This window comes from Chelonia mydas, chromosome 1 (genome assembly GCF_015237465.2).
Source record: "Chelonia mydas isolate rCheMyd1 chromosome 1, rCheMyd1.pri.v2, whole genome shotgun sequence".
Taxonomy (NCBI): Eukaryota; Metazoa; Chordata; order Testudines; family Cheloniidae; genus Chelonia; species Chelonia mydas.
In genome coordinates this window covers 340,176,246-340,202,812 of record NC_057849.1, presented here as the reverse complement: position 1 = coordinate 340,202,812, position 26,567 = coordinate 340,176,246, and the positions used below count along the sequence as shown (strand labels likewise).

Sequence of the window (26,567 nt, the reverse complement as noted above, 5' to 3'; positions counted from 1 at the left end):
TTAAATATAACAATAATTTTGACTCATTGCCACTAATCAATCATTAATCCATTACCTGGTCACCAGTCAGGTTGGTGAAACGGAATGGAACTGGGGTGGGAGAGAAAAGTCTCCCCTCTCCCCAGCCCCCAATTCTTTGTTCTATGTTCTCCCACCCATTTTACATAGAAGTCATAGGGATTTTCTTTTGACAAGAAGAATTGGGGAATTGGTGCACAGATGTGACATTACCAAAAAGGCCCAGCAAGATAATCAGGACACGGCTTTGTATAATCACTATCAATAGCCAGATTTTAACAGATCATAACTAACATTTGTTTGTAAAAATTTTGGCATTTAGGGTAACATTTGTTATACACTGGAGAGGGATGAATATTGAACAGACCCCTGAGGGAAGGCTGTGACCCAGAAAGAGAAGGGTTTGAATTTTCATTTAGATTCCTGTGTCACTTTTTGTTACCCTAGAAGAGCTAGAATTTTTGGTTTCGCTGGAGAGAGTTAAACTACCCTATTAGTGAGATATCAACTGACAGACTGGGTGTATCTTCACAACCAGGAGGAACTGCAGGCACACTTCATATAGCTTCCACTAAACCCATAGAATTTATTTATCTAGATTCTCATACTGTGGCATGTGAGGACTATAAACACGACTAAGAATTTTGAATGATTTTAATTGCAGAGGATATGACAAGGAAGTAGGCCTGAAATTCTAAACACACTAGTGAGTTTGAGTGTCCAACTTGAGACTCCTGAAAGAGACCTGACTTTCAGAAAGTGCTGTGTGCCCACCCTGTGAAAATGACTCTCTTTAAAAGGTGTCTGAGATTGTGCATACAAAAATTGAGGTATCCAAAATCACTAACTGCTTTTGAAAATTTAAGCCCGAGACTCTACAGAATTGAAAATCTGGAAGTATATTACACAGGGAGCTTTGTACACATGTGATGAGAGAGGCTTACACCTTTTAAGACACAGCACACAACTCCAGAATGGCCTTCACTCTCATCTCTAAAAGTAGAATGCACATAACCAAGTTCTAGGAGTGAAAGTGCTCATCAATTCCTTGCCAGGGCTACTCAGATATTTCAGAGCAGCAGGTCAAGTGGTTTGAAGGGAAAAAATCACTGCTCTCTACTACTGTACAATTTGGCTTTCACTTTGGACTTGTTAAAACAATGAAGTCTAGAGAAAAACTAAAACCAGTATTGGATTGTGAAATAGTCTCTTAAGGAAAGTGGTAGAAACCACATCGTTTGAGTTATCTAAAACAAGCCTGGACAAAGCACTAAAAATATATACAGGCAACGCTCTCCCTACCCCTAAGAGAAAGTTATTGCCAGCAAAAATGGGGCCAAAGCTTCCATCCCCCTTACCCCGTCCCTTCAGAGAAAGCAAACAGCAGTTGCACCCTCACTCCTTTTTGAAAAAACACCTCAAGTGATGTAACTGTCCCAAGACTACAGCAAGGGTATCTATAAACCAAGAGATAGTATTCTAGACTACCAAGGACTTGGCAAGAAAAAAAAAAGAGGTTGCAATTATACAGCTTTTATCCTGCTGCCTTTCTCTGAGGAGAGCAGCAGAAACAAATCCTACATACATGGTATATTCTAGGAAAACCACATAGCAGAGCAGTAAGCTGAAGCACTAACCCCTGCAAAATAGCCACTGCCAGGATATACGCGCTTTCAAAAACTGCTACTCATTCCATACCTCTTTCAATAGTAACAACAAAGGGTCTAACAGAATTATTTATACCCCACAAACCCAGTTTATTTTGTAGTGTTCTCACTCCTATCAGCAGACTTTGTTTCAAAATAGTGCCTAGCTGCAGATGGTGAAAGGGACCCTCTCCTTGACTGAAGAATGCAAATGGATCAGCTGAGATCCCATGAATGGAAAGGCTGTAAACGAGCACCTTCTCCCGCTTCGGAGACAATGGGCCCCCACCTCAGCTAAGCGCTATTTGCTTCATTCTACTTTCTTTTTTAAAAACAGGATGTTTTGCGGAACTCAGTGGGCAAGGTTTTGTGTAGATATAAATGAATGATTGAGAGTGCCTATAAACCCCACCACCACCACCTTTACATTATTTTACTACTCCCAGAAAGGCTCACTTCTCAAACTGGCCACAGCAAGGTTTTTTACAGAATAGGGAAGCCACTGGAAATAAGGTTGTCGTTCACTATGCAGAAGACTATAAAGATTTGGTGAATAACACTGCTGAAAAAACAGTACAGCAGTGCTTCCTAGATGCTATATAACACAAAAAGTCAAGGAGAAGTTGAGAGGGATGACGGCCCAGTGGGTAGGGCACCAGCCTAGGACATGGGAGACCTGGGCTGGAGTCTCTGTTTTGCCACAGACATCCAGCGTGACCTTGGGCGAGTCACTTAGGGTGACCAGACAGCAAATGTGAAAAATCGGGGGGGGGGGGGGGGGGGGGGGGGGGGGGGGGGATAGGAGCCTATATAAGAAAAAGACCCAAAAATCGGGACTGTCCCAATAAAATCTGGACATCTAGTCACCCTAAAGTCTCTTAACTTCTTTGTGTCTCAGCTACCCATCTATAAAGTGAAGATAATAGCACTTCCCTACCTCACAGGGGTACTGTGATAATAAATATATTAAAGACTGTGAGGTTCTGAGATACTATGGTAACAGGGGGCATATAAGTACCTTAGATAAAGGTTAATGATGTGTGATAAGCATTCAAGTTATAGGAGACACACTTTATTTGCCCATAAGATTAAAGGGTAAAATTTTCATCCATTCTATGCAAAATAAATAGAGGCAGTAAGGCACAAGGCTTGGTTTGTTTGGTTTTTTAAATGTACTCTATTGATAGTTTATGGGGAAGAATACAAGTTATATTTATGGAGAACTGCTGAGTGATGATGAAGGGAGTACTTTCCTTCATATCATGAGACAGGTCCTTATATCCCACCCTTTTTGGGAATCATTGTACTGTGCTTCAGTGTGAGATTGAAAGACATTGCTCGTCAATTCTCTCTAACCTATGTTATAGATGAGAGGAGCACTCAAACAGGAGATGGGGTCTCTGATACTGAGCCAAGTTGGCCACACCTCTCAACACCCTTGACTATAAAGGGTTGTAATTTAAATCTTGTGTGATATGACAACTTTTGCTTTATAGTCTACTTACCTTTGATTTTTTTTCTTATTTCATGGTTGTTCTTTTAGCTTCCCTTCACACAATAAAAATCATTCAAAAAATATTACGTTCACAGGGAGATGGAGTAGGTGACCTCACAGCTCCTCTTCCATCTTTAGCTCATATAATTCTTTGATTTTTACCTCTCTGTCTACAATGCTAATAATGTATAACAGCAGTGCCACAGACTCTTCCATAAGATTAAGACAACATCACTGTGGTGCTAGAGGACACACTTACATCCCATTTTACATGCTACAGCAAGCTCCCAGTTTAACAGATTTTTTAAAAAAATAATAATAATTCCCTTCACATTCATCCTTCTTTTAAAAAAAATATTGACCTGAAATACAGACCAGGTGTTTTTGACCTCATAACAGAGTTTAACTGCCTACCATGAGAAAAGTAAGTAGCTTGCTAAAACCACTAGACATTTGCACAGCAAAATACAAATTGCCTGTATCCTACAGGAGAGGTACAGATCAAAACTGGACCAATGCTGCTCTCAGAAGCTATGCAGTACGTTAAAAGAGTTAATCACTAATGATTAGACTACAGAAGTCTTAGTGAGGTCTGAGATACCACAGGCTTCTATGCCATCAGAATGCAGTACGGCGATGCCCATCTAAATTTATCCTTTTCAACAGGTACTGTTGTCACCATTCGCACAAATAATTTATTCAACTCATTTTGACATTTTTCTGTTTATAAATAGACCGCAAACAGTTCACAATGCTCTCAACTTAATTTGTTCTTATTTGTATCATAATTTGTAGCACCTAGAAGCTCTGAGAACAGGGCCCCATTGTGCGAGGCGCTGTACAAACACATAGTAAGATAGTTCAAAGCCCCAAAGAGTTTACAGTCTAAATAAACAAAATAATAAATGGCAGGAGAAAGGATGTGTTACAATCCCCATATTACAGGTGAGGAAACAGAGGTACACAGAGATTAAGTACTTGACCAAGGTCACGGTCAGGAAGTGAATGCAGAGTCTAACCTAGTTCAGTGCCTTAGCTAAGATCACAAAATATAAGTCTCTGCCCTTGAATTGTCGAAGTAATACATCTCAGAGTCTTAGGATTTTATTGGATTCATCACTGCTCCACACAGACAGCAAATGACAATATTTCCAACTAGCCAGGAAACTGCACCCATTCCTCTGAGATGAGCAAGGCAGTGATCCATGCTCTCATACCTCCAGGTTAGACCACTGCACCACGCTCAGCCTGGGGTGAAGGAACAGGCCTCATTGAAACTCCAGCTCATCCAACACAGAGAAGCCAACCACTGAGCCCAAGAACACATTAACAATACTTACTGCACACTGATAGGAAGGTTCTGATGTGTTCAGACTATGATATTTCATGTAAATTTCAAGGTCGTGATCCTAATTGTTAAAGTGTTCTAGAGGAGAATTTCCAATTATAGGAAGTTACCAGAAGAAATCAGAGCCAACCCTAATTTGATCGTTTTCAGAGTTAGGCACAAAGCCTACATTTTCTCAAAAGTTCTCTCTCACCAATGAATGCTGAAGATGACACTCGGTCAAAAATTTTCTACCACAAATGTTTCCTGAAAAAAATATGGAGATGTATCAAAATCAAAACTTTTCGGAGGAAAATGTTGATTTTGATGACATGTTCTGATTTTTATAGGACAATTAAAAACAAACATTTCATTTTGAATGAACAATGGTATTCCATAATTTTTAAAATGTCAACATTTTCATTTCAATTATTCTGAATTGAAATTTTTCAAAACTTTATTCTAAGAAAATATTTGATATTTTAACTTTTTATCCTGTTTCAAAATGAAAACAAATCTACAAGTATTAGAATACTCTGTCAGACAGAAATTTCATTTTCCAAACAGCTCCACTGAAGAACAACTGGCACCATTTCCCTTCGCCACATAGTGGAAACGAAAAAATTCCTTTAGCCAAGTTATGGAGCTTAGTCGAGTCCTTTCCAAACAACTTCATTTAAATTCTTAAATTTTCCTTTAAAAAAAAAAAAAACACAACTCATGAGGCTGAATAAGCTAATAGTCCTGGGGTCAGAATCAAACTCCTTACAACATATACGGCATTGCCCAAGAGCATTATAGCATTAGACAGGTGCGTTGTGAGAGTTTTTTGCTTTCTGCAGAAATAACAGATATTGGTCTCTGATAGGCAAAATACAAGACTTGATGTAACATTGTCTCCTTCATTATGGCAAATTTTATATTGCTAGAAGCTTTCATTGCATGTGCTGTATTCTAGTTTAACCCAATTATCTGTCTTTGCAGAGGAACCAAAGTGAAAACAACGATTTTGTTCTGAATTCTCAGCTAAGCTTGGACCCCAATACCCTGCTCTAGTCTAACATTTTAAGGTCACTTTACAATGTCAGAGTAGCTTGGCATGATTAGATTCAGAGTGTATTTCTCTCTATCTGCACCTACCTACTTTAGTGAAGTCAAGCTTTCCTGAGACACTCACAGTGTATTTAACAACTAAACAACGGTTCAAACCACTGGGAGATGAGGGTGTAGGCACCTCCAAGAAGTTATTAGCTCATACAGGAGGAGGCATTTTATCTCATATCCATTTTTCCAACCTAGGACACTTCTAGGCATTTTTAGAAGGCTCATTACTGTAACATCCCTCCAAACTGGTTAGTTTTTACCCCAAAATGGCCAAAGCGACATTTAGGACCTGGTCCAAAACACCACTTGAGTCAAGGAGATTTTTCCCACTGACTTCAAGGCCACTGCAACAGGCCTTAAGAGCGAAGGGATGAAAGACATCTGCACTTTAAACCAGTCTCTGCCATTGACTCACTAAGTGGCCTTGGGCAAATCACATAACTTCTGTACCTCATTCTTCCCAGCTTTAATATAGAGAATACTATTACCTACAACTGGTTGAAAGACTGTATTCAAAGAGTAATTTATCAATGATTCGTTGACAAACTGGGAAGGTGTAGCTAGTGGGTCACACAGTGTCAGTCAGACTAGGTCCAATACTAGTCAATATTTTCATTCATGACTTGGATAATGGAGTATAATACTTATAAAATTTGCAGATGACACCAAGCTGGGAGGGGTTGCAAGCATTTTAGAGGACAGGTTTAGTATTCAAAACAACCTTGACAAACTGGAGAATTGGTCAGAATTCAACAAGATGCAATTCAAAAAAGACAAGTGCAAAGTACTTCATTTTGGAAGGAAAAATCAAATGCACAATTACAAAATGGGAAATAAGTGGCTAGACAGCAGTACTGCAGAAAAGGATCGGGGGTTACAGTGGATCACAATTTGAATACAAGTCAACAATGTGATGCAATTGGGAAAAGGATAATATCACGCTGCGGTATACTAACAGGAGTGTCTTACATAGGACAGAGGAGGGAATTGTCCCACTCTACTCAGCACTGGTGGCCTCAGCTGTAGTGCTATGTCCAGTTCTGGGTGCCACACTTTGGGAAAGATGGACAAACTGGATAGAGTCCACAGGACAGCAACAAAAATGATGAAGGGTTTAGAAAACCTGACTTATCAGGAAAGCTTAAAAAAACTGGGGAAGTTTAGTCCTGAGAAAAGACAACTAAGGGGGGACCTGATAACAGTCTTCAAATACATTAAGGGCTCTTTATAAAGAGGACTGTGATCAACTGTCGTCCATATCTACTGAACGTAGGACAAGAAGAAATGGGCTTAATCTGCAGCAAGGGAGATTTAGATTAGACATTAGGAAAAACTTTCTAACTATAAGGGTAATCAAGCTCTGGAATAGGCTTCCAAGTCGGGTTGTGGAATCCCCATCATTGGAGGTTTTTAAATACAAGGTTGGACAAAGATGTCAGGGATGATCTAGGTTTACTTGGTCCTGCCACAGCGCAGGGGCTTGTACTTGATGACCTCTCAAAAAGCCTGCCAGCCCTATATTTCTATGGTACTATGATGGTTGATATTTAGAATCATAGAATATCAGGGTTGGAAGGGACCTCAGGAGGTCATCTAGTCCAACCCCCTGCAAAGCAGGGCCAATCCCCAATTTTTGCCCCCAGATCCCTAAACGGCCCCCTCAACGATTGAACTCACAACGCTGGGTTTAGCAGGCCAATGTTCAAACCATGGAGCTATCCCTCCTCCATACAGTGCTTTGAAAATGGAACACACCAGATAAGAGCTATGGGGAGGTTCTCTCTTTCATTTAATATAATTTATTAATGGATTTACCTTAGTGACAGCTAAAGAGTAAACTGTACAATCAGACTGCACTAATTATATTCACATTATTGTCCAACTGCAAAGTTATAGCTTTTTCCATTTGCCTCTGTTATTGAATAATCATTACCTGCAATGGAAGAAGGCACATGACTATATTGAGTAACTGCAAGATGAAACCCTTGTCCTGCCCTGCCCCAACCCTTCCTTAACATTTGCATCTGCTGCATGTAGCTCTATATCTAAAACCAGGTTGTAAATTCTTCAGAGCTGGGACCATCTCTTTCTATTTGTGCTGTGAAGGACCAAAACATACTGTTAGCAGATGTTAAAAACAAGGACACCACACAACCCATAATTCCTTCAGAAGCCAATAAATACCTATTCACAGCCATGATAGAAATGACACTGAATGCTTCTCCTATTATTCAACAGCAAGAGAAAACAGACTCATTTGTCATGTGGTGCAGCAGCATAATAGATAACTACTGCAGTAGAAAAAGATATTAAGAGATGATCAGCTAGAAAAAGTACTTGGAAATACACTGGCCCTGGTAAATTGCTACTCTCAGCTTCAACTGAGATCCTGTCTTCGGGTAAAAAGAAAAGGAGTACTTGTGGCACCTTAGAGACTAACCAATTTATCTGAGCATAAGCTTTCGTGAGCTACAGCTCACTTCATCGGATGCATACTGTGGAAACTGCAGAAGACATTATATACACAGAGACCATGAAATAATACCTCCTTCCACCCCACTCTCCTGCTGGTAATAGCTTATCTAAAGTGATCACTCTCCTTACAATTTTCAGAGTAACAGCCGTGTTAGTCTGTATTCGCAAAAAGAAAAGGAGTACTTGTGGCACCTTAGAGACTAATCAATTTATTTGAGCATAAGCTTTCGTGAGCTACAGCTCACTTCATCGGATGTATGCTCAAATAAATTGGTTAGTCTCTAAGGTGCCACAAGTACTCCTTTTCTCCTTACAATGTATATGATAATCAAGTTGGATGATTGTGCTCACACAAACTGCTCAGAAAGTTTACAACATCCACATTGCTGGCTTTCATAATGCTGCTGTGCTACAAAAGCACCTGCTGGCTATAGGGGCTGCTGAGCCTTAAAACCAAGAATCAAGAGGATGGAGGGAAAGAGAGAGAGACTGCATCCATAAAACTGAATATATTATACACATATAATTTCCAAGACACCCATCCTGCAGTATCTGAGAACTTCCAAAAGCTTCCTCCCATTCCTTTTTCATGGGCACATCGATATGCCAAAAAATTGCATGAAAAAGATATACTAAGTGTTTTTGCTCAGTATTCATTAGGGCTAGATCTTCACCCGCACCCCACACAAAGCCTGGGTAAGTGAGTTTGACACAAAAGGAGAGTGAATCCTCTCCCCGTCCCAAAGCATGTTTCAGGTGGATCCATCAACTCCATCTCCATGGCACATTGCACAAATCCCATTGGGCTGGAACATGCAGAACGTCCCTGTAGTTCACAGAGGAGGCGGACTCCCTTAATGGGCTCCCTAAATCCTCCTCCACACTTGGTGGAGCCCTATTGATCCTAGTGCAACTTGGGCTCCTCTCTCTGTGGCTGCAAGAGTAGATATAGGATATTCAATGGGAGAAAATGTTAATGTAACATTTAAGATTGAGAATTTAAGTGCACAGTTAGAAAGCTGGAAGTTACAGCTCCAACTAAAACCGCCCGTGCTACCTTGGGCAAGTTACTTATCTGTATCTCAGTTTATACATTTGTAAAAGAGAGAGAGAGAATATATTCCTAAATACTTGGGAGGCTTAATTCATTCAATATTTGTAAGTGGCTTTGAGTTTCCCAGATGGATGATGCTGTAAATATTGAGGAAGTAAAACAGTATTACTACAACTTTTCTGAGCAACTTTTCTGTGTTGGCAGTTTATGGAAGTGAAAAATTGCCACTCTAATTGACTAATTTTGTATACTAAGCAGTCCCCCATATTGCTGTAAACTCCTGGAATTAAAGAACAGGAACATTACTTAGCAGTAATTAAAACTGTAAAGAAATTATGTAATTAGACACCTGAATTTAGTAATCCTCAAAAGTTTGCAAACATACATAGGAAAATAAAAATAGAAAAAGTAAAACATTCATATGGTTTTCAGCTGATCAGGGAGACAAAGATCTATGAAATGATTCGGGGTATATTACCCCCTGAATTAGTTGGAAACAAAGGGAACGGAGCATTGGATCACTAAGGAGCATGAAGAAAACAGAGCTCTGATCGCAACAGTACTCCACTCCACATCGTTCTTTAGGCTTCTCTGCCATCCGTTTCCATATTGCTCTTTGCTGTACTACTGTATACCTTGCTAAGTCTCACAATTCCTAATTTTGACACTACATTGTAGAGTCAAGTCCTCATTCTACTTCAGTACTCAAAATGGTTTGGCTTAGCTTTCTCCAAGACATGGCTATAAAACAGTCAGGAGACCCAGCTACAATGTGACTGTCCCAGTTAAAACACCATAGAAGCTGCAGTGTAGCTGGACTTATATAACTACACTCTAGCCTTGGGCAAGCCAGGGCTTTAAAAGGATACAGGCAGATACCATCCACTTCCATCAAAGTTAGTTTAGGCCTTAAACATGTAAGTGCCCAAGTTCTCCTAGCTGTAAAGTTGGGATAATAATGCTTACTGCCCACCTTCAAAATGTACAGATAAAAAGCACTCAGTGCTAAGTGTCAATATTATTTAGGATGGAGACCTTTTCTTTTTTATGTTTCACAAAGTGTCGTGTACACTTTCAGCACACTGAGAACAATAAAATGAACAGTGAAGCATCAAAATAACCTATCTGGAAGGAAACTTACAAGATAGTTTTATTTTGCACCAGAACAACAACCCAAAGTGCATATGAAAATGTATACAGTCCTCTAGAAGATAAACAAAATCAATGTGTTGCACTGGACAACACGGGCACCTGATTTGAGGCCAACAGAAAACATCTGGAGTGAAATGAAGGAAGCGGTTGCTACCAGCAACAAAATCTCTGAACTGGTGCACTGTGGATACTTGGAACAGTCTGTCTCCTCTGTCCAAGAAATGTCTGCAAAGCGCCAACGAGACTTCAGTATATAATAAAAGCAGACTGAAAAGAAACCCTATTATTAATTATTAGTATTATTATTTTACCTCTAACTATGCATCTCTTTTTGATGTCTAAAGTCACAGACCAGTCACAGGAGTTATCATTTCAATTTAAACCATTATCATCACTATTAAACATTTATATGGCAGAAACCCTCTAAAAGCCAACCAAGCAGGGGGCCTCACTGTGCTAGGCACTGTACAGATCTATAGAAAATGGCAGTTCCTACCACAAAGATCTTACAAGAATGGATGGATGAGACATAACAGACAGACAAGGGGGTTAGGTGGAGAACAGGGGAGACAGAGTAACCAAACAACAGGATGTGCACAATTCTTAGCCACTTAGGGCAGTAATCACAACAGGCCACATGCTCAACCTTGTAAGGTTGCAGACTGCTGTTTGCATTACCAAAGGAGCAAAGTTTTAAGGAGGATCCTGAAGAAAATAAGGCACTGGCTTTACAGATTTTGACTGGGATTTATTCCCATGCACGAGGGACACCATGGGAGACAGCAAAGAGGTGCTTCAGGGATAAGTGGACAATCGTCATAAAAGCCATGAATTAATGACGATGTCCTTTAATAACACTGTAAGTAAATACCCTGGAAGGGACAACATAATACCTCCCAGGATTAGGTTCTTGTGTCTAGAACCCACAATGGTATGCAATTCCCAGGATCAGGCCCAGACAGAGCAAAGCAAAGACCATGCAAGTTAACTGCGGATTCTTTATCCATGTTGAGTAGCACCATACTCCACAAGGAATACCACTGGAGGGGACTACTCTCACAGTAAAGTCCAACTCATTGTGAGAACAGACATCAGAATGTGGTCCTGAGGGGTCTTTCAGATAAAGCCTTAAAAACAAAATCAGGCCTCTTTGCGTGGACATTAAAGATCCAATAAGGAAAGAAGTTTGCCGGGTACATCTAGCTAGCAATTCCCTCCCCACCACTCCGGTGCAGTGTTTTGTGTGCCAGTAGGCTACACTCTACAGGCAACTGAATTTCAACAGGGCACAATTTTGTGAGGCACCCTGGGATCAACACTGCTGTATTTTCTGCCTGCTATCTACACTGTAGCATACATTTCCGAAGCTTCATGAAACTAAGTGACTTATTTGAATTTTATAATTGAAAATTTTTGCCTTAAAGATAAATCCCAGATGGACTGATCTACAGCTTCCAGCAGTACTTAACCTCAAAACACAAACTGATAATATATGTTCTGAAATTACCACAGAATCCCATTGAAACAATTACATAAAAACTTCTTCTTTAAAGAAAGAATAGATAACCTAGGATACAAAAGGAACAAAAAAATCCAAAAGATGTTTAACAGAGCAGCAACAAGCTAAATGTTTTCTCATTATTTCCACAGGTTAACTGATTGCTCCCATTAAATTGTGGATTCAGTGACATGAATGTTTAAGATGAAAAGCAAGAGAAAATTACAAGTTAAAATGTTTAAGAGATAAAACATACACCTTTGGGAGACAATGAGATGCTGGCAGGAAGGTAACTAAAATCAGCACTGTACAAGTTAATAGGCGTGAGGAGCAGGGGGTATCAATATCAGGAAACAGTAAATTGACTATGGAACTATAAAACATCTTCTCCCAGCACAATATCCTTCCATTATACCAGCGGTTCTCAAACTATGGGGCGGGCCTCCCAAGGTAGGCACAGGAATGTGTCAAGGGAGGTGAGAGCTGTGTGGTTTTGGGTTTTTTTAAGAGTGCTGGCTGTCAGCCCCGGATGGCTGGGGCTCATGCAGAAGGGTCATGCGCACCCAAGAAGCAGGGATAAAGATGACAGCCAGAGCGCCTCCACCCAGGCTCTCCTTCCTCCTCCCACCCACAATCCTTCACCAAGAGGCAGCCTGGGCTCAGGCTCTCCTTCCCCTCCCCACCCAATCCCTCACCTGGAGGAGGCGGGGCTCCCACTGTCAGCCCCAGGGTGGCAGCAGCCGTAAGGGTGGCAATGGTGCAATAAGTCTGCTGTGAAAAGTGATATGTCATCACTGTTCACATTGCCTCCCTTACTTCTGCACTGCTGCTGTCACTGTTCTGCCTTCAGAGCTGGACGCCCAGCCAGCAGCTGCTGCTCTCCACTCTGCCTTCAGAGCTGGGTGGCAGTATATGTACTTGTGGGGGAAGGGGCCTGAGAACGGCTACAGACACAAAGAAGGAGGGCCCAGTCAAGTAAGTTTGAGAACCATTGCATAATACCATGAGCACCAACACCCCTATCAATGGGAACTGAGGGTGCTTAGAACCTTGAAGAATCAGGGGAACTAACTCACTGACTATAAAAGAGAAACAGAGAAAGTGACTCTAATCACAGCGCTGTTAACTATACAAAATAAACTAGAATTTAGAAAAAAGTTTCTCTCCCATCTCTTTGGATTCTATTAATCTCGGTTGTTTCTTGTACACAGGTTTAAACATTTCCAACAGGAAACGACGGTGAACCTTTGATCATTGAGAGCCAAATCAGCTTAGCAGATCTGTGCAATTTGGCTTCAGTTGAGTGCTTAAGAGCCAAATAGTCTCCAGACCCTTAAATGAGCATCTCCAAAGCTTTGTGTCTCCAGTATTCGTGACAGCAGAGGTCAGCTTGACCAATGGCTGGTTGATTTAGCAAAAAGCAGAAGATATCTGTATACTACATTCTGAAGCAGACAGACTTGACGCCAGTTAACGGAGCTTACATTAGCAGCAAGAATTCAACATCGTGAGATGTCTCAAGCAGTGTGTACATTTAAACAAAAACAAAACCCTACCAAAAACAAAACACTGCACTGCACACCCATGGGGAGAGGATAAGAGCGAGAATGAACTACATATGACAGATGTTAGTCACACTGCTTAATACATGACTGAAAGGCACACAGATACTCTGGTGATGAAGCTAGCATAAGAACCTATATAGAACAGAACAATCTCAGTCTCTTCAGAGGGAGCTGGTTACTAATTTTAAACAAACCAGGGATCCCAAAACAAGCACAAATAGACCTCATATGGATTCAAACACAAGAAAAAGTTAAGCTCATTAAGCAACCGCATTTTCCATCAGTGGCAGAATCTTTTCACCAGTATTTTTCACAGCCATTAAAATAAAGCTGTACAATCCTACTCAGATCAGACATCTGAAAGATGAAAACAGAAGCAGCATTTATAAGCTTGTTATACCACCTACTGCTTCATTTCCATCAGATCACACAGCTAACCAGAGTTGGTCAAAGTCAGTATTTGGGTGGGAGCTCTCCAAGGTCTAACTATGTGCTGCAGGAAGTAGTGCTGGTGATTCAGTAGTTAACTTGCTTCTTTTTGTGCCAGGATTGAACCAAAGCTTCAGCACTGCAGAGGGGGCACAGTGCTGCTGGGAGATAGTCTCTTCTGAAGATGCAAAACCATTGCCCTCCTGACCACGACCATGACCATGTCATGAAAAAAATCCACTGTGTTTTTTGCTTGATTGTTTTGCAAGAGTAAGGCTGTTAATCGCAGTATTGTGGCCAGATGCCCAAATCTGAATACTGCATTCTGCCAAAGTATTACAAACAAAATTCCTTGGAGGTTCAGCTGGACAAGGTATCATTTCACGCTCACTGTCCTAAGCTTCTGTGTAGTGTGATTGCTTCATGAGGAGTAAGTGCCGCATTTTAGTTCAGATTCGTATAGGGTCAATCTATGTATACAGTCTATAAAATTGCTTTGGCATCCCTTCAGCAGGGAGGGCAATACAGAAAGTCTAAATTATTATTTACAATTCAGTTCACAGATTATATACAGAGATAAATATTTTTATCCTGTGAACTTTCAGGCTGCTGGTCTTAACACTTGGAGAAAGGGTCTTTTTAAAAATGTTTTAGAACACTGCTTGTGATAGAAATAGATTTACAAAATGTTGCAGCATATACAGATCAGAATTATTGGGCTATACTTCTTGTGACAGTTATATCCTAACTGTGATACAAGAAATGAGGACAACAGCTATTGTGATGGGGTCCCTAGGGTGCAACTTGGACTGTGGGACCATTGAGTTCTCTGTCCCACGCCAACCTGGGTTGCCTCTCACACTGTGATGGTGATGTCAAGGTGAAAACCTCTGACAAGTACTGCACTTACACAGACTTCCACAGGCAGGGACACATCCAACTGCGTTACACAAATGATTTCCCAGCCACTCATGAACCCACTACAGAAAGACTCCAGCCAATTCCCTCCAGCTCCCCAGCCTTGGACCCCAGGACTATATTGTCTTATACTGCTCAAGGGTCCCTTGGGCAGTGCAAGTTCATTAAGTAGTTCGCCACTCTGACAAAATGGTAGTGGACATGCAAAAGCCCTTGTTAACCTGAGCTGAGATTTCCCAAGCACTTCAACCAAAATCCACTGTTTTAGGAAAAATATATAAAAGATTTATTAACTACAGAAAGACAAATTTTAAGTGATTCTAAGTAGCAGGCACAGAGATCAGAGTTGGTTACTTAAGAAACAAAAATAAATTTGCAGTTTAAGTCTACAAACTAAGCAGGATTTGAATCAAGCAGTGTCTCACCCTAAGAGATGGTACAAACAGGTTACAGTTCCTCAATACACAGGCTGGGATTACCTTCCAGCCTGGGACCACCCTTCCCCAGTTCAAAGTCTTTGTCTTCCAGATGTTCCTCCAGGTGTTGAGCTGACAGTGGTGAATATGGGAGTTCCAGCATGCTACTCTGAGTGCAACAGCTATATATTGGACTTTCTTGCTATAAATCATGAATTGGGACATCAGCTCTATGCTCTTAAACAGAAAGAGAAGATCAAATGCCAGGTCATTAGTAAGAATGAATTCAGCAAAGTTCACTTTGAAAAGAATAAAAGAACAGACCAATGAGTATTTATTTTATATACAGAGAGAGAAAAGGAATTACATGTGTGAGAATACTATGCTTTCAGATTTACATCTATAGAAGCACACATTTTAGAAACAAAGTTGGTAACATGCTATATCTCCACTTGCGCCCTCAGTTCTCCTTTACATCCAGATGTGTGTTTGTACGTACGTATGCCGCTGTGAAAGCTTTGCACCTAGACTACAATAAAGTCTTATCAAGTCACAACCAAAGATTGTTTTTCCAATTAAACCAGCTATTAAAGGCCACTTCTTAAAAATAGCAGCCTTTAATTGGAAAGAAAAACGTCTTACAATAAATAAAAGGCAGACATTCACCCACTAAAAATCTGACAAGATCTCTCAAAAAATAGCATTTGCTAAATGCCAGCTTGCTTGTTTCATAGTACAAAAGCTGCCTCAATGAACTACAGACAAAACAAAAGGTTAGGAAAAATCAATATAAATACACGTGTTTGTCCTCTGCAAGATAAGAAAATATTCCCCAAATTGTCTTGCATCAGTTGATCAGAATTTTCTCAATCCAATTCATTACATTTTAAAGAAACAGTATGAAGGCAGATGGGACTAACATTAGACCTCTGTAACAGCTGGCTCTTGGCCTCCAACAATAATATTTTGCACTTTCACAGTATCTTTCATTGGAAGATCTCAAAGCACTTCACAACATGTTTAAAAGATACAAAAGCAGTGTAAAATAGGAAGAATCTAGTTGAGAATCTGAAAGTGGAAGGTAGCTTCGGTGAAAGTGATCATGAAATGAGAGTTCATGATTCTAAGGAATGGTATGGGGGAAAACAGCAGAATAAAGACAATGGACTTAAAGAAGATCCCATGGGAAGCAAGTCTAAGGGGAAAAAAGAGTTCTAGAGAGTTGGTGGGTTTTTAGAAAGGCATTAAAGGCTCAAGAGCAAACTTTACCGATGTGTAGGAAAGATAGAAAGTATGGTAAGAGGATACTCTGGCTCAGCCAGATCTTCAATTACCTGAAACTCAAAAAAGAGTCGTACAAAAAGTGGAAATTAAGTTAAATTACAAAGGATAAATATAAAAAACAACACAAGCATGTAGCAATAAAATTAGAAAGGTCAAGGCACAAAACAAGATTAAACTAGCTAGGGATATAAAATGCTTTCTTGTTATCCTTTATAAATATGTAAGAAACAAAAGGAAAACCAAGGACAGGGTAGGCCCATTACTCAATGAGAAGGGAAAGACAACAACAGAAAACACAGCAATGGCCAAAGTAGTAAATGCCTTTTTTGTTTCAGTTTTCACCATAACAAATTAACAATGATTGGACAACTACCAGACTAAATGGGGTAGGATCTGAGGCTAAAATAGGAAAACAACAAGTTAAGAATTACTTAGACAAGTTTGATCTCTTCAAGTCGGCAGGGCCTGATGAAATACATCCTAGAATACTTAAGGAGGTGGCTGAAGAGATCTCTGAGCCATTAGCAATTATCTTTGAGAACTCATGGAGGACAGGATACCAGAGAATGGGAAAAGGGCAAATATAGTACCTTTCTATAAAAAGGGGAATAAGGAAAACCCATGGAATTATAGACCAGTCAGCTTAACTTCAGTACCCAGAAAGATAATGGAGCAAATAATCAATTCGTAAGCACCTAGAAGAAAATAATGTAATAAGTAACAGGCAACATGGATTTGTCAGGAACAAATCATGTCAAACCAACCTAATATTCTTCTCTGACAGGATAATAAGCCTTATGGATGGGGGGGCAGCAGTGAACATGATATATCTTGACTTTAGTAAGGTTTCTGATACTGTCTCACATGATCTTCTCATAAACAAACTAGAGAAAAATAGCCTAGATGAACCTACTATAAAGTGGGTGCACAACTAGCTGGAAAACTGTACTCAAGAGAGTAGTTATCAATGGTTCACAATTAGACTGGAAGGGTATATTGAGTGGGGTACCACAGGGATTTGTCCTGGATCCAGTTCTAGTCAATCTCTTTATAACAGATTTAAATAATGGCATAAAGAGTACTTTTATAAAGTTTGCAGATGATACCAAACTGGAAGGAGTTGCAAGCACTTTGGAGGACAGGATTAGAATTCAAAATGATTTTGACAAACTTGAGAAATTAAGTTTAATTAAGTAAATTTACTTGAATTAAACAGGATGAAACGCAATGAGGACAAATGCAAAGTACTACTCTTAAGAAGGAACGATTTCCTAGGAAGGAGTACTGCAGAAAAGGATCTGGGGATTATAGTAGATCACAAACCAAATATGAGTCAACAATGTAATACTGTTGCAAAATATATGACCATCAATCTGGGATGTGTTAGCAAAAGTGTGATAAGCAAGACACAAGTAGTAATTCTTCCACTCTACTCAGCACTAATAAGGCCTCAGTTGGAGTACTGTGCCCAGTTCTGGGTGCCACAGTATGGGAAAGATGTGCACAAATTGGAGAAAGTCCAGAGGAGAGCAACAAAATGATTAAAAGTCTAAAACAGTGGTTCTCAACCAGCGGTATGCATACCCCTAGGGGTACACAGAGTTCTTCCAGAGGACACATCAGCTCATCTAGCTATTTGCCTAGTTTTACAATAAGCTACATAAAAAGCACTAGCAAAGCCAGTACAAACTAAAATTTCATACAGACAATTACTTGTTTATACTGATCTATATACTATACACTGAAAAGTACAATATTTATATTCCAATTGATTTATTTTATAACTATATGGTAAAAATGAGAAAGTAAGCAATTTTCAGTAATAGTGTACTGTGACACTTTTGTATTTTTATGTCTGATTTTGTAAGCAAGTAGATTTTAAGTAAGGTGAAACTTGGGGGTATGCAAGACAAATCAGATTCCTAAAAGGGGTATAGTCGTCTGGAAAGGTTGAGAGCCACTGGTCTAGAAAACATGACCTAAGAGGAAAGACTGAACAAAAAAATGGGTTTGTTTAGTCTGGAGAAGACTGAGTGGGGACATGACAACAGTCTTCAAGTACAAAAAAGGTTGTTACAAAGAGGAGTGCGATAAATTATTCTCCTTAACACTGAGGACAGGACAAGAAGTACTGGGCTTAAATTGCAGCAAGGGAGATTTAGGCTGGATGTTAGGAAAAACTACCTAAGTGTAAGGGTAGTTAAACATTGGAACAAATTACCTCCATTACAGGAGGTTTAAGAACAGATTAGACAAACACCTGTCAGGGATGGTCTAGATAATACCTGGTCCTTCCTCAGTGCAGGGGACTGGACTAGATGACCTGTTGAGGTCCCTTACAGTCCTACATTTCTATGATTATTATGCACAATTTACCAATGGGTAAACCACGCACAGAGAGGATAAGCATTTTGCTTCAGAATACACAGAAAATCAATAGTGGTGCCGAGAACAGAATCTCAGGGCTTGCCTATACTTACCGTGGATGGACGCTGCAGCGATCAATCCACCAGGGGTCGATTTAGCAGGTCTAGTGAAGACCCACTAAATCAACCGCCGATCTCTCTCCCGTCAACTCCGGTACTCCACCGGAATGAGACGCGTAAGGTAAGTCGACAGGAGAGTTTCTACCGTCAACCCAGAGCGGTGTAGATACCGCAATAAGTCAACCTAAGGTACGTTGACTCCAGCTAAGTTATTCATGTAGCTGGAGCTGTGTAACTTAGGTCGACTTAACCCTGTTGCGTGGACCTGCCCTAAGAGACCTGACTCCCAGTGCCCTACTCTAAACATCACAATGCAAGGCCCAATATTAAAAACACAGTCCCTGCCCTGCCATCATTTCAGTTTTATTCTGCTGTTCTGACAAGGCAGGAGGGAAATGGGATGAGAATAAGAAAGACTGCTAATGGTGCTGCTTCCAGCATCCACGAGGGCAAGGGGGAAAGACAGAATGGAGATCCCCCTGTAAGCAGCCAGAGGGGAAGAGAGCAGCAGCAGCAGCGAGGGGGAACATCCAGATGCAATAATGCACCTGTCTCTAGCACCTATCATCCGTGTACTTGACAAATATTTATTAAGTACAACACTCTGTCTAGTTATTTATACCACATGTTATGGGTGTACTGTGTCGTCTGTGATGCAATATCCCGGTTTTTCATATAGGAAAATGGAGGCACAGTGAGGTGATGGAACCCACCCAAGACCACACAGCAAGTCAGTGGCAGAGCCACTAATAATAGAACCTTGCTCAGCTCTCACAATATGAGCCTAAGTAGCAGTCAGCTGCTCTAACCACTCAATGACTCTTCCTCCTGAATTTAATAGCTACCTAGCAGACAAGGCCAACATAAAAAATGGGTGCTTCACAGCAGGTCACAGAAACAGTGCTTTAGTACAATACCACTTTATCTCCCAGCTCCTCGTAGGTGTACAGCAAAGTTTTCAAGCCCTGCATTAGATAATCTCCTCCACTCTGCCTACTTTGTATGTTATTGTGAGCAAACGTGGTACTGTACGATGATCTGGATCAGGACCTAGATAAATGAAAAATCTTCTTAAAAAGAAAGTGTCCAGAAAACCAGTCTATTCCCAATGCAATGGGAAGGATTGCCACTAACTGGGGACAGTAACACAGTACTACTTTATTGAGACACAAACTAATCCTTTCTATGGACTATCCCTCAATTTCCTGATTATCTGCATCCCAAGATACTGTGGTGTTTCTAAATGACCCAGAGACTGAGGTCATTCTAGAGTTTCTAAACCCTGCAGGGACAGAGCTTTTGACCCTGGCACAGTCTAAGTGGATCTTAGGACCCTTACAAGACCACCTTTAGAAAACTCAGAGGGCCAATGACAGGCAATCCCCCAAGATATCCTGATGAAGCAGATGCTACTACACTAAATTATCCTCTCAACTTGTGTAAATTGTCATAGATCAACTCAAGTCAATAGAGGTCTGACAATTTACACTAGCTGAGAATCTGGCTCTGATGCTCTTATTCACATTGAGTAAGAAATCATCAAATTAGAAATAAAATCCAAAAGTTCCAATTCCTAGGCTCCTGGCACTAATATCACATTAGATGGCACAATATTCAATATCAATCATACTCAATAAGTAATGGGCTACTCAACAAGAGTAAGGGTATCCAAATCTCAAAGCATTTTGCAAACAAAAATGTAATGGACACTGTCAACTTGAAAAAGATATATTTTTTTCTGAAAGCATACCTACTATTGTTACAAATAACACCTAAGAGTACTGTAAATGAAAGACTGGGTTCTCAAATGTTCTCTGTTTCCCTGTTCATTTACAGTTCTTTGTGTTTGACAGCATTTTATGTATAGTCAGTTTCACTTTTTCTGATACATAGCCCATTGCATTGGAAATAGACTGGTTTTCTGGAAACGTTCTTTTAAGAAGATTTCTCTTTTATCTAGATCCTGATCCAGTTCACTGTTTCAAAGAAATTCATCAAGTTATCCCTGCTTTTTGTGTGGGTCTTTCACATTTAAACAAACAGGAAACCATGATTATAAAATCAGAAAAACTGGCATGAGAACTTGGACGCAGGCTTAGTAGAGATTAAATTATTTTAAGTTTTTTATTTTAAACAAACTAAATTTCAAGTTGATGATGTCCCTTTAAGCTTTACAACAGCCTTACGAGATTAGCAAATAAAAGACTGGACATGAATGGAGTTACACCAAAAATAACTAAGAGTTTTGCTTATTATAGTTGGCAATATCTTACTGCAAGCTCAAAATTATATGGCTTTCCCTAACAGCCATGTATCTTTCCCATGTAGCAAACATTCCTTGACATCATCTCAGTTGGCTCTCATCTGAGCTCAAATGCGGTTCCTTCAGTTTTACTTCAAATATAACAATAATCATATATAAAAATTACTTGTATTTTTCTAGATATGCCAAACAACCGGCATGGAAATGTCATTAGATGTCCAGCACATTCATCTTTATCTTAATTACTAATAAAAGATCATAGAGAATGAATTTGAATAATATAACTTCCTTTCCACCATTTATGCCATTTACATTTTGCACTCAACTAGAAAATGAAGTTATTAATGGATCAGATTTCCTTTCACTGCTAATCAGTTTTACGTTCAGATTCCCATGAACTAGTTCATTATGATGTCTGGATTGCAAACACTGCAGGGAATGTTTAGATTCAAAACAAGAACAGCTTCCATTGATTTTTTATTTCTTAAATGTCATGACTCACTAGAACGTTTTAATATTTTCACGCAGTATTTTATCTAAATGTTAAATTGAAAGTTTGGGCCTAAACTATCTACAGAGGCACTTTTCAGGGTAGCAGCCGTGTCAGTCTGTATTCGCAAAAAGAAAAAGAAGTACTTGTGGCACCTTAGAGACTAACCAATTTATTTGAGCATAAGCTTTCGTGAGCTACAGCTCACTTCATCGGATGCAAGTGAGCTGTAGCTCACGAAAGCTTATGCTCAAATAAACTGGTTAGTCTCTAAGGTGCCACAAGTACTCCTTTTCTTTTTATAGAGGCACTGTTACCATAATGAAAGTTCCTAGACAGGTAAAACATAAACATATAACAATATTAGATATTTCACTATAAACCTAAAGGATTCCAAATTTAAGTATGGTTAAAAAGGGGGATAGGAGATGTGACAACATCTAAAATAAACAGACATGGTTTTCAGTTTTTAAAAACTGTGGAAATTTTAAGATTTAAATCTTCCCTGCTATGCTGGAATCTCAACCCAAGAGCATTGGGTTTGAGAACCATAAAGTGAAACTTAACAGGAACAGAAAATAAACATGATTCATCCAATTTCACTATCCACACTCAGTGACACTAAAAACAACTTAAGTAGTAAAAGGTGGTCACATTTACATTATTAAAATTTTTGAAGCTGTCATTAATAAACTATGGTAAAGAATTACTTCACAATATGAATTTTATGTTAGGGCCACTTTTGGTTTTCCCACTATAAACATGTCACACACACATACACAGTTAGTTTTTGCTTAGACATTTCATGTTCCCTCAAATGAATTCTTGCAGTTATCTTGTAACGGGACTCTACAACTTGGTCATCTACTGCAACAAAATGCACTTAGGTTATTAATTTCTTTGGCTTTCAATAATTTAATGTATTTTTGGGTGGTAAATTTAAATCAAGGACACAGAAAACTTCAGGTGTGTTGAAGAAATCCACCTCATTTCATCTCACTGTATTTATTATTATTTGTGCCTCTTATTTTGTTACCATCACACACTCTAAAAAACTAGCGTTACACATCTGGGATGCTTGAAAGATTATACAACATGCCTTAGATGTGATCTAAACAACTGTCCACTAAGGGTTGCTATCTTTCTGGAATTCTGTGTGGTCTCATACACACTTTTTGTATGGTTATACTGCAATTAAAAACCCATTCGTGGCCTGTGCCAACTGACTCAGGCTCACAGGGCTCAGGCTAAGAGGCTGTTTAATTGCAGTGTAAATATTCAGGCTAGGACTGGAGCACAAGCTCTAGGACCCTGCAAGATGGAAAGATCCCAGAGGTCAGGCTACAGCTCAAAACTGAACATCTATACTACAATTAAACAGCCCCTTAGCCCGAGTCAGCTGAAACAGGCCAACCACAGGCGTCTAACTGCAGTGTAGACATACCCATAGAGTTTTAGGCCAGAAGGAACCATCATGATCATCTAGTCTTGACCTGCACACTGCAGACCACACAACCTCACCCACCTACTCCTGCCCATAAGGCTAAGATTTTGGGATGTGTATTTTTATTTCATGGCCAGTACGCAAGCAAAAAAAATAAAATCAAAATGTACACAGCAAGCAGGGCAATTGCCCAGGACCCCACACCCCAAGGGGCCCCGTGAACCTAAGTTACAGGTGGCAAGGCTCTGACTTTAACCGAAGCCTGAGCCTCGCCACCCAGAGCTGAAGACCAAGTCCTATCACCCGGGACTGAATTATTGGAATTTTGAGGCAGTCGCAGAGCTCTCATAAAATCACAGAATCCATGACATTCGTGACAGACTTACCCATAGCCTCTCATTGACTTACTGAAATCCTCAAATCTTAAATTAAAGACTTGAAGATACAGAGAATACACCATTTAATCTAGTTCAAACTAGCAAGTGACCTATCCATACTGCAGAGGAAGATGAAAACTTCCCAGGATCTCTGTCAATCTGATCCAGAGGAAAATTACTCCCCGATCCCAAATAGGGTGATCAGTTAGACCTTGAGCACGTGGGCAAGATCCACCAACCAGACATCTGGGAAAAAATTTCTGTAGTAACTCAGAGTCCTCTGCATCTAGTGTCCAATCACTGACCTACGCCTGCGGGACACTAAAGAAAACCAGATTGTTTTCCAGTCATTACCATTTGTATAGGGCACAAGATCCTTAAGAAATGCTGTGTAAATGCAAATTATTTTTATAGTTTATTCCAGGTATATGATACAAAGCCACTGAATTTTATAATGCATTATTAATGCAACCATCCCATAATGCACAGTAGTTACAATATGATGTGTGTGTGTGGGGACAGCAAATAATGATATTAGTAAGCATCAGTATGTGAGAGGTTGGCATTAGTAAACACCAGTGAGGGAAAGTGGCTGCCAACTCACTGGTTATAAGCAGCATAAAAAGGATGTGATTTTAAAAGTATTTTTTAAAGAGATAGAGGGAAACTAGTGGAGTGGAGTGAGGAGGATCAGACAGCTCCAGGCATAGTAGCTGGATCATCCTCTGACATAGAGAGGAGGGGTTGTAGGAGTGAGTGCAGCCAAAAAACAGCAGAGTCACAATATGATTTGACATGCTTGCAGTTTCTCCTTTTCATCCCCTGCAAGGCAATACAATACAATCCCTGGAAAGCAGCAACTTTTCAATTACTGTGGTTTATAACAGGATATGAGACTGCATGTACACTTCCCGGTGCTTTAGACCAGCCTTCGTCTAATCAGCTCAAAGGCCGCTCCAGCAAACACTGATACAGAGGTTCCCAGTCCTTCCAGGACATCACGAGAATGGTCCTGACTAAGTCCTGTTGCCCAGAATAGGGTACGGGGGGCATGTGAGAAAGAGTCTGCTGTGGTCACAAGATCCTTAGGTCCTTTTTTTTCAATCAAGTCAACCAAGGAAATGGATAGGGAAAGGAGGTAGGACCTATTACACATTACAGCCTCCACAGAGCATGTGGATGCCCTTACTCCCAATGATGGGCTTCCTAAAAACTTAGGGGGGATGCCCTGCTTGGTTTGCCCGGCCTCTAGCCCTGTTTCTGTCAGAGCCGTTGGGACTTAACAGGGCTGTTGTGATTATGTGGGCAACACACGCCACCCCCCCCCAATGCCCACGAGGGCCGCTGTGTCAGACAAGCACCTCTGATAACTAGGGGGGTACCCCCCGGCCGCAGGGCACGCTGGCGCCCAGTGGTGTGAGCGGCTTCTGAGAGCCTGGGGTCCCCGGCAGCTACAGCCTGAGATCCCCCCTGAGGCTAAGCCGTCTACCCCCACACACACACACCCACCCCCGAGAAATGGGGGCCTCCTGCAGCTGCTGTGCAGGGGTCCCTGAAATCCGGGGGGGGGGTCACTGGAGTCACGGCACCACAGGCGCCCTCAGCTCTGACAAGCGGCGCCTCTCGTGGCCGTGGGCACCCCGCTGCTGGAGAGGGTCCCTGCTGCAACGGCGGGGGCCGGGCCTCGGGGGCCACCCCAACGGCAGCTCCCCCGGGGGCCTGCGGGGAAGCGTGGCCCAGCGAGCCCTGCTGAGAGGGGCCTGGAAGGGACGTGCCGCCCCCATCCCCGGCGGCGGCGGGGGGGGGGCCTGCGAGCCCCCGTACCTGATCACAGAGATGAGCAGGCCCGAGGGGTCCTTGCTCTTGCTCATGGTGCTCCTGTATCTCCCAGGCGCCTCTCCCGCCATCTTGAGCCCACCCCCATACACAGGGTCGCGCCCCCTGGCTGGCTGCAGGTCGACCAATCGGAATCGAGGGAGTGGAGCGACTGGGACTGAACACTCCAATAAGAGCCGAGAGGAGGCGGGATATGGGCTACCGAGCGTCTCTGCACCGTGTGGGGCGGGCCCTGGGCACGCTGGGAGTTGTAGTTTCCACAGCGTTCTGTTTCCTGCCGCCCAGGCTCAGGTAGCTGGTCGGTGAAACGGAGTTGATCTGGGCGAACTTGGCATAAAATGTTCTAGCCTTGGAAGAGGTTAGTGGGAGGGGCTTGGAGCCAGTCTGACGTGCCCGATTCAAGAGCCTCAGTATTCCCAGCGTCACCCAATTGTTATTATTATGTATTGTTTTAGAATCATAGAATAACAGAGTTGGAAGGTTTCAGAGTAGCAGCCGTGTTAGTCTGTATTCGCAAAAAGAACAGGAGGACTTGTGGCACCTTAGAGACTAACCGATTTATTTGAGCATAAGCATAAGAGTTGGAAGGGACCTCTGGAGGCCATCTAATCCAACCCCCTGCCCAGAGCAGGACCAATCCCAACTAAATCATCCCAGCCAGGGCTTTGTCAAGCCTGACCTTAAAAACTTCTAAGGAAGGAGATTCCACCACCTCCCTAGGTAATGCATTCCAGTGTTTCACCACCCTCCTAGTGAACAAATTTTTCCTAATATCCAACCTAAACCTCCCCCACTGCAACTTGAGACCATTACTCCTTGTCCTGTCATCTGCTACCACTGAGAACAGTCTAGAGCCATCCTCTTTGGATCCACCTTTCAGGTAGTTAAAAGCAGCTATCAAATCCCCCCTCATTCTTCTCTTCCGTAGACTAAACAATCCCAGTTCCCTCAGCCTCTCCTCATCAGTCATGTGTTCCAGTCCCCTAATCATTTTTGTTGCCCTTCGCTGGACTCTCTCCAATTTCTCCACATCCTTCTTGTAGTGTGGGGCCCAAAACTGGTCGCAGTACTCCAGATGAGGCCTCACCAATGTTGAATAAAGGAGAATGATCACGTCCCTCGATCTGCTGGCAATGCCCCTACTTATACACCCCAAAATACACCCCATTGGCCTTATAAACCCCATTGGCCTTCTTGGCAACAAGGGCACACTGTTGACTCATATCCAGCTTCTCGTCCACTGTCACCCCTAGGTCCTTCTCTGGAGAACTGCTTCCGAGCCATTCGGTC

The 26,567-nt window shown here is 41.2% G+C and overlaps 1 protein-coding gene across 5 annotated transcripts in view; it reads right to left on the bottom strand.

The window, feature by feature from the left end:
• The window catches only part of EXOC4 (exocyst complex component 4), a 578,416-nt gene extending 552,979 nt beyond the window's left edge, over positions 1-25,437 (bottom strand). For 4 of the 5 annotated variants that reach the window (XM_043520885.1, XM_043520887.1, XM_037889375.2 and 1 more), the window contains exon 1: positions 25,266-25,416. In XM_043520885.1, the coding sequence (XP_043376820.1) occupies positions 25,266-25,348 (83 nt within the window). In that variant the 5' untranslated portion in view covers positions 25,349-25,416. Of the gene's footprint in view, positions 1-25,265 lie in introns of all 5 variants that reach the window. The other variant, XM_007055935.4, reaches the window with a different exon arrangement.
• Positions 25,438-26,567: the final 1,130 nt, after the last annotated feature.